Source organism: Scomber japonicus, chromosome 5 (genome assembly GCF_027409825.1).
Source record: "Scomber japonicus isolate fScoJap1 chromosome 5, fScoJap1.pri, whole genome shotgun sequence".
Classification (NCBI taxonomy): Eukaryota; Metazoa; Chordata; class Actinopteri; order Scombriformes; family Scombridae; genus Scomber; species Scomber japonicus.
Genome location: NC_070582.1, coordinates 13,331,545 through 13,339,126, shown reverse-complemented (window position 1 = coordinate 13,339,126; position 7,582 = coordinate 13,331,545). Strand labels below are relative to the sequence as shown.

The 7,582-nt window shown below is 38.8% G+C and overlaps 1 protein-coding gene across 1 annotated transcript; it reads right to left on the bottom strand.

The window, feature by feature from the left end:
- Window positions 1–1,073: 1,073 nt before the first annotated feature.
- On the bottom strand, window positions 1,074–5,149 carry ucmab (upper zone of growth plate and cartilage matrix associated b). The gene is made up of 5 exons (XM_053319870.1): window positions 5,092–5,149; window positions 4,856–4,918; window positions 4,653–4,748; window positions 1,252–1,350; window positions 1,074–1,171 (listed from the first exon to the last, which is right to left on the bottom strand). Exons 1-5 carry the CDS (start codon window positions 5,147–5,149, stop codon window positions 1,074–1,076), a joined length of 414 nt encoding a protein of 137 aa, XP_053175845.1.
- Between the last annotated feature and the right edge of the window lie 2,433 nt (window positions 5,150–7,582).

Below are 7,582 nucleotides of genomic sequence, written 5' to 3'. Positions count from 1 at the left end.
ATATAAAAACATTGCACATCCATTTAACCCTTATATTCTGTTTGGGGTCTTGGGCTCTTTTTAACAGCCCAAAAACTTATACTTACACTTATACATATACAGATACTTAATGACTTGAATTTAATCTAAACATGATTTTCAACTGATGACATGTTTCAAAAGTTGAAAACAGAAAATGATACCTTATTTCCTTCTGAGGTCTCAGATCCCAGCTGTAAAATGTGGATAATACAGTAGATTGTCATTATGATGTGCATATCGGCCATGTATTAAACCCCAATTGGTGCAAAATGCTGTCCTACAACCAAAAAGTTTTCAAAGCTTATATGTATACTAAGGTCTCTCTATTATCCATTGAAACTCAAATAATAGTTAAGATAGCAGTAAGCTTAATATAGATAAAGTAATCATTTATAGATTACTTTCAATCAGGAGGTGGCTGTCCCGAAACCCCAACCCCTGAATTTCAACATATAAAAATGATACTGAAATCATAACATTTAAATAAGTCTATTCTGATTTCTGTTCTTTGAGTTTACAGAGAGTTACGCCTCTTTGGGGTCCAATTGACCTCAAACATTGAGTGATGTCAATATGTACATTTGTTTGTCTGAATGACTCACAGAATGTATATTTGTCCATGAATAGTCAATTTAATATATAAAACATGATGAACTATTTTATTATTTTATTATCACAATATTTTTTGTCACCTTTATCAAAAAGCATTGATGAAATCAAATGTGTAACCCAATTTGTGGCAATGAGAAGGGTACTGCTTCAGTATTTTATTTTATTTTTTACATAGTGGGATTAAATATGGTCAGAATTTGAAAGGAACATTTTGAAAATGTTAATTATTATTGTATTTACTTCTTCATATAAATAAAGGGGAGTCTGTGGGACCCCAAACAATAAGGATATAAAGCCAGTGTCATCAAAGTTAGTTTAAAACAAACCCAAATGTGGCTGAGACATTTCAACTGAAGCTGTGCGGAGAAAAGCATTGCCGTGCAGTAAGAAGATCTTTCCTTATAATCCTGCTATCTCTCCTCTCTGACTGCCCTCTGGTCTCAGTTGGTGTGACGGTTGGATTCTTGTGGAGGATGCATCCCGTCATAGTGAAACTCTCTCCACTGCTCGGTGCTCTCTCTGGTCCTCTCATCTTGTTCTGGAAGATTATGAGAAAGCTCACAGAGTGAATGAAGTCATCTCTCTCTCAGCTGCATCAGACATGAGTAGTTCACATACCATCATTTTCCTCTTCAGCATAGTTCTCAAACTCGTTCCTCTTCTCCTCATGAAACTCTCTCTTACGTTCATCTGCAGCCAGAACCTGCCTGTGCTCAGCTGTAAGAAAGAGAAGAAGGAGGGTGAATTAATAAACATATGAACACTTAAGATTCAGTACTTGATAATCATATTAATCTGGCTCCTGTTTGTTGAAGAGGGGCCAGACCAAACATCTGACATAAAAGACATTTTGGACTAATTAACTGACTTCAGGCTCTTGTTGGGTGCAATTACTATTACTGTATGTGCCAGCTTTAAAAAGAGCCATACTAAGATCAGTTTTATTGAGGAGTTTTTAAGGGATGAGGTAACTAAAAGAGCTCAGTAGGGACAAGTATAGACACACACACACACACACACACACACACACACACACACACTCTCTCTCGAAACAATAACTACTGAACATCACCAAACAGAAACTTTTAAAAATACCAGAGAACTGAATCACAGCTTTGGAACAAAAGCAGCTTTTTGTGATCTTCATGGAGCTGGTATTTGTGGTGAAGCTGTGATTCACAAAAGCTGCTTGTGTCCAAGACACAAAGACACAAAAACTTGGTGACAGAGAGAACTCTAATGAATCATGTGTCACCCGTTTTACTAGATCCAGCAAGCTTTATGTGTGAAAAAAAGAAAAATCAAAGAACAGGTACACAAGTCCATCTTAATACTGTACCTGCAGGACCTGATATATATTGAAACTATTTTTGGTTGCTTTAATTGCTTATCCTGTCCAGACTGCCAGTGAAGAGCGATATCAAGTGATTTCTTTCAAATAGTATAGTAACTCTAGCAGATATCCACCCATGAGTATGTGAGTACTGTTTGAAGGCAGCCTTGAAAATTGTAAATTTATCCTTTAAGCCAGGCATTAGCCATTAGGGTTGACCATTGGCCACTTTTCTTTACTGCTGCTTATTAGGTGTCGACATTGTACATGCAGATACACACGGTGAAAACACAACTCATGTTTTTAAATTTTTTGTATTTCTTTTAATCCATTTAAGAATACATTTGATTTATAAATCAGTTTAACTTTAAATCAGTTTTAGGTTTGTATCTGAGGGCAGACTCAGATTATTAGTAAGTGAGGGCTAACAGAGTTACGCGCATCCAGCGGGAAATTACTCAAACATGAACATATCTTCAGAGTTACACTACGTGACTAGAAATGTAATTCATAGCTTATCCACACACACAATAAACAGTGGCCTCTTTAATCTATGGGTGAAGAAAAGTACTGTTATTGACACAAATCTGTTCTGGCCCATAAACCAAATTATGTTAGGAGCCTGTGTTATTCATCTCGTCAGAGATTATCGGGATTTATCTGAGTTGTGTTTACATTGTCAGTGACTCATATAATAGTTCAGATGCCTTCTATAAAAGGGAACACTTCAGCTTTTGTTGGATTGGGCTCTAATGTTCTAATACAGTTTTAAACTCTAATAAACAAAGTATGAAAGGCTTGATTTGGTAGGATAGCCTTGAAACATTGTGAACCTATCCTACTATCTACTGATACGAATACAGAGAGGAATGGGTCCAAGGATTTCAGAAAACCTGCTTGTGACCTCTCACCTGCAGGTTTGGGCATATGAAGAAGATCAGTACACATAAACGTAGTTGTCTGTCATGTGTGGGCAAGTTAGTGTCAGTTGGAATGCATACACTGACCGCAGTAAACTTCAGCTGAGATTAAACTAGGTTTAACCTTTCCAAAGTCCGGTCATGACCTTTGACCTACACTGGTATTCCCAGGGCAGGTCTGTGCACGCAGTAGGAGCAAATCTATGCTGGAATTTATGTTGGGAATTCATGTCACTTGGCTGTAAATTACAAAATGTGATGTTTATAAGATTCACAGCAGAACTGCATTTCAGACATGTTTCATAGGATGAATGCTGAGAACATCTAACCACTATTTTTGGCTTGTTTTCCCTAAGAAATACTGCACAGCGGGTTTAATCATCCATCATTTCCTTCATCTGACACACCACAGCTGGCCTGCTTCTTGTGGCTCCCACAAAGGCAAACAGCAGCATTTGTTTGGAGTCTGATGTCTCCACTTAGATGTAAAAACTTCAGCCACCTACTGAAACAGCGAATACATATTTTAGATATTTTCCTCTGCAAATTTCATCCACCTGCAAGCGAGACATTGTGCTCTTCTGTCATTATGCGGCAGGAGAGGCTCTTCAAAGTGAGCACAATTTATGTCCCAGTTTTTTTCTTCGTTTTTCTCCCACTCACTTGTCCATCTCAGTCTTTTCAGTGTGTCCTCTGCTTTGTATTCATTATATTCCTCCTATAACTGCATACATGTTTTCAGAGACCAACAGCCTGTTATACAACTCCAATTCAGAGTGGTCTTGGTGTTGTGTGTACTCTCACCTTCCTGTTGCCGGAACTACACATAACAGTGATGTTAAATCCCTTGAGAACGTCAAACATTGTACAGTATGTGAATTTTCACAACACTTGTAAGGAGAATATTCCCAAGTCTTCACTGAAGTGTGTGTGAGGGAGCTCCATGCTTCCCTGTGGCTCCTGCTGCAGCCTCCAGCAGAAAAGGAGGTGCTGGAGGTGGTGTCTGGTCAAACTAGGTCCAGGAGACAGTTAACAGGTGCTGGCTGCCACACTCATAAAACATTCAGACTGCCATAAACATGTTTGCACATGTCCATTCAGTCTGCAGCTATCCATCTTAGGTCCATGTTTGATCCATCCATCTTCATCTCCATCTTAGGGATTTTATTCAGTTTGATCATCGTAACAGACACACAATATTATTGTCTTATAACAATAAGTGAAAGTGAAATAAGTGAAATAAATTTGTGAGTAGGGTTTGATAATATCACCTAATTCAAGTGTAAGTTTATTGATATTTACTGCAGACGTTTACTGTATTATGTTACACTACTTTCTGGGAAATTCTCAAATGTGGGAGACTTCTTGTTTTAGGATGTAACAATTACAACAAAGTTCTTGCTGTGTAGCAAAAACTCATAACTTTGGGGAAGTCAAATAATCCCACACATTGTCCTTCACTTATACTCACTTCATTAATAATAATGAACCACAAATACTAGTGTGAGTACCCATGAGCTACTGTATATTTTATGAATAAAATAATATTGAATGCTGAAATTGGACTATATGAGGTGTTAAGATAATTGGTTCTGTAGTGAATCATCATAAATATGATTATCACATTATTATGGTGAAGAAATGAGAATTAATGTTTACATGTATAATGAAGCACAGATGCCACATGTTACCACAAACATTCAACCACACAAACCACCTTGGCTGACCAGGTTTAGTGCTACAAAACAAACTGTGAGTGAACTCACCGTTAATCTCATCCTGAGACTTCACGCCCCGTCTGCTGCGCTGTCTGAAGAAGTTTGAGGCATCAGCCTCCTTCATGAAGATCTTTTTCAGTGGACCTGCAGTGCAAGCAGGAGGAGGAGGTTCAGCTCACAACATAAAAGGATAAAAAGAGGATTTTGTCTGCAGGCAGAGTGGGAGAGATGCAGCTGAAGTAGCTCCTCACCTTGTGGATCCTTAGCACTGCCTGTGCCACTGGAAACAGCTGCAGAGTCAGCCTCTGGAGACACTGAGTCAGAGGACAAAACAGGAGCACAGAAACTAGGTTTTATGCTTACTTCTCCATGAAAGTCAGAGAAAAGAAATACCTAAAATCACTCTATACCCTGCTAAGAAACTCCTGATATAAAAATCCACATGCAAGTGAGAACCAAATGCCACATTCTCCTGCATCAGACTCACAGGAAAGTGCCAGAAGCACAATGAGGAGCGCCAGGAGGGTTGTGTATGTCCAGGACATCTTCAGCTTTGTGTCTGAATTGCTGAGAGATTTGAGCAGTGAGGGAGAACAGGAGGTGAGTAAGACATATGTGAGAGGTGGGGTGGGAGTCTGAATATTGACTGCTTGTCAGAAGATAGAGGGAGTGACCATGCAGGTATGATAAGAGGCTGGATCCAACAAACTGCAGAGGGCAGGAATGTGCTAATTAATAAGAAACAGAGAATTTAATTCTAACTTATTGTGTCCTGTGCACTAATCATTTTCAGCCAGTGCAGGTACGATTAGATTAAGCTTTCTGAAGTGGACGCCGTGGCCTGTGGATTAATTCACACTTTGTGAAGTCATGAACCTGTGAGTCCTGTGTCTTTTTGTCACTGGTCATACAAGGACTCACTGGAAATTACACTGTAGGTTGAATGTTCACTTGGTTAATAAAAACATCTACCAGAAAAAATATGGATGACAAGCAACAAAAACACTGATGTCTCTGGAGCAGGTTTTCTTTTTCTTTTTTGCTTCATGTCTCCTCTGCAGATGCAGCTGAAACGGGCCCCTAAACAAGGCTGCTCTCTCTCGCTCGGCATAAATTCCTGCTGGAAAGTATGCAGCCTTCTGTTTGCTTGAGTTTTTTTCCCACCTGAATTCTGGCTGTGACCCACAAAAGAGTGAATGTTTAAATTGTTTTGTGGGGCAATCCAAGGTGGAAAGATTGTTGCTCAGGGAAGTGAGAGGAAATTGGAGGGATAGTCTGAGAATATGTGTAGTGAGGATGTTTTGTTCAGGTAAGTGAGGAGGGCACACAGGAGGAAGAAAACCTAGTTTGCACCAGCTGAATAGCATACTTGAAGCAAAAAAGGACTCCGAATTCAAAAGAGAGATTCTAACTGACAACTTGCTCACGGATAAAAAAAATTTGGTGGAAAGTGAATAAACCGGTCAAATAATGAGTTTATACAACAGCTTTTGGATCTGAAGCCTTTCTAAACAGATGTTTTAACATGTCATGACGTTTTTTTTTTTTTGTTTTTTTTTACATATGTTCTCTGTTTTGTCATGAACCCCATCTTTGTGTTATGTTACAGTCATTTATGCAAAGTGACCTGCATTTGGGGAGCATTATGGGACTGTCTGTTCAAGGACACTTCAGCACGTGGACAAGAAGAGCTGAGTATCAAACCACAAACCATTTAACAACTGAGCTACAGCCACCTCATGTTTTTATTGCTGAAAAAGAGCCACTTTCATAGAAGTTGTATTGTATTTCATTCTCATTTTTCTGACCAGTGGCATTCAGTTTTTGACTCTGTTAACAGCTCCACTAAATAATGATTTCTCTTCTCACAATGTTTCATGTCAATAAATGTTCAAATAATCCAATATTTCACCAAAAATTAAAAAATTGAGAAAAAAAACCAAAAAAACGAAAATAGATTTGTTTATTAGAACTTTTTTTCCTTCTTCTTTCCTAATCTCCTATCTCATGACCCCTCAGATTTATCTCGTGACCATTTGGAGGGGCCTGACCCCTAGGTTGAGAACCACTGGACTAAACCAGCTCCACCTCCAGCAGCTACAGCAGTAATGTGCTGCTTAAACACTGATGCTTCAGTAATAGTAATGCAATGATGTCATAAATGATAATATATGAGTTATTTCAAAATGAGTACCTTTACTTTATTACTTTAAGTATTACAGCAAATACTTGTGTAGGCCTACCTCTATTTAAGCAGGATTTTTACAATTAGTATGAGTATGGAGTACTTTTACACTGCTGTATACTTCAATGCCTTCTTTTGTCGTTGCAAAGCAGTACAAGGAAATTGTGAAATCCCCTGTGGCCAATACACATACAAACAGCGACAGACAATAAATATAAAACAACATACAATGAGACACATAAAATACACTATGGATAAAAAAGGAGCATATACAAATAGCAAGAATAAATAATATAGGATGTAGTACATCCTATATTACAGATGCAGTAATAAATAAGAGCAGTAGTTCAGATTGAATTGCAAGGTACTATCGCAGAGTTGATGGGTTTATACTTTTAATGGCACTCGGGTAAAACTGTAAGAAGTGTCGAAGTGGGATTTTTCATGGCCCTTCATCGCCTTGTAGAGGGCAGCAGTATGAAGTGTGGGTGATGTATTGTTTTTTTTTTTTTTTTTTGCTTAAGTACATGATCTGAATGCTTTTTCCACCACTGCTCGACTAGAGCATTTATTGAAATGTGTATGTAGATAAGTAGGCGTGTAGCATTTCCTCCAGTAGGGGCCGCCGTGGAACCACACAGGCCGGCTGTCAGTCTCTTCCAAAAGTGGCCGCTGGGTGTCGCTGTTTCCCCGGCTGACACGCTTGATGACACGGCTGTGTGGAGGCAGGACACACTCAGATCAACCAGTAATCACCATCAGGTCTCACACTGCCATGGTCTCCGCTCGGAAA

What these genes read in the sequence shown, in the direction of transcription:
- ucmab (XM_053319870.1), bottom strand. Translation starts at nt 5,149, where the DNA reads ATGTCCTGGACATACACAACCCTCCTGGCGCTCCTCATTGTGCTTCTG. An exon ending in TGTGCTTCTGGCACTTTCCT is followed by an intron (nt 4,919 to 5,091) that starts GTGAGTCTGATG and finishes CCTCTGACTCAG; the next exon opens with TGTCTCCAGAGGCTGACTCT. An exon ending in CAGTGCTAAGGATCCACAAG is followed by an intron (nt 4,749 to 4,855) that starts GTGAGGAGCTAC and finishes CTTGCACTGCAG; the next exon opens with GTCCACTGAAAAAGATCTTC.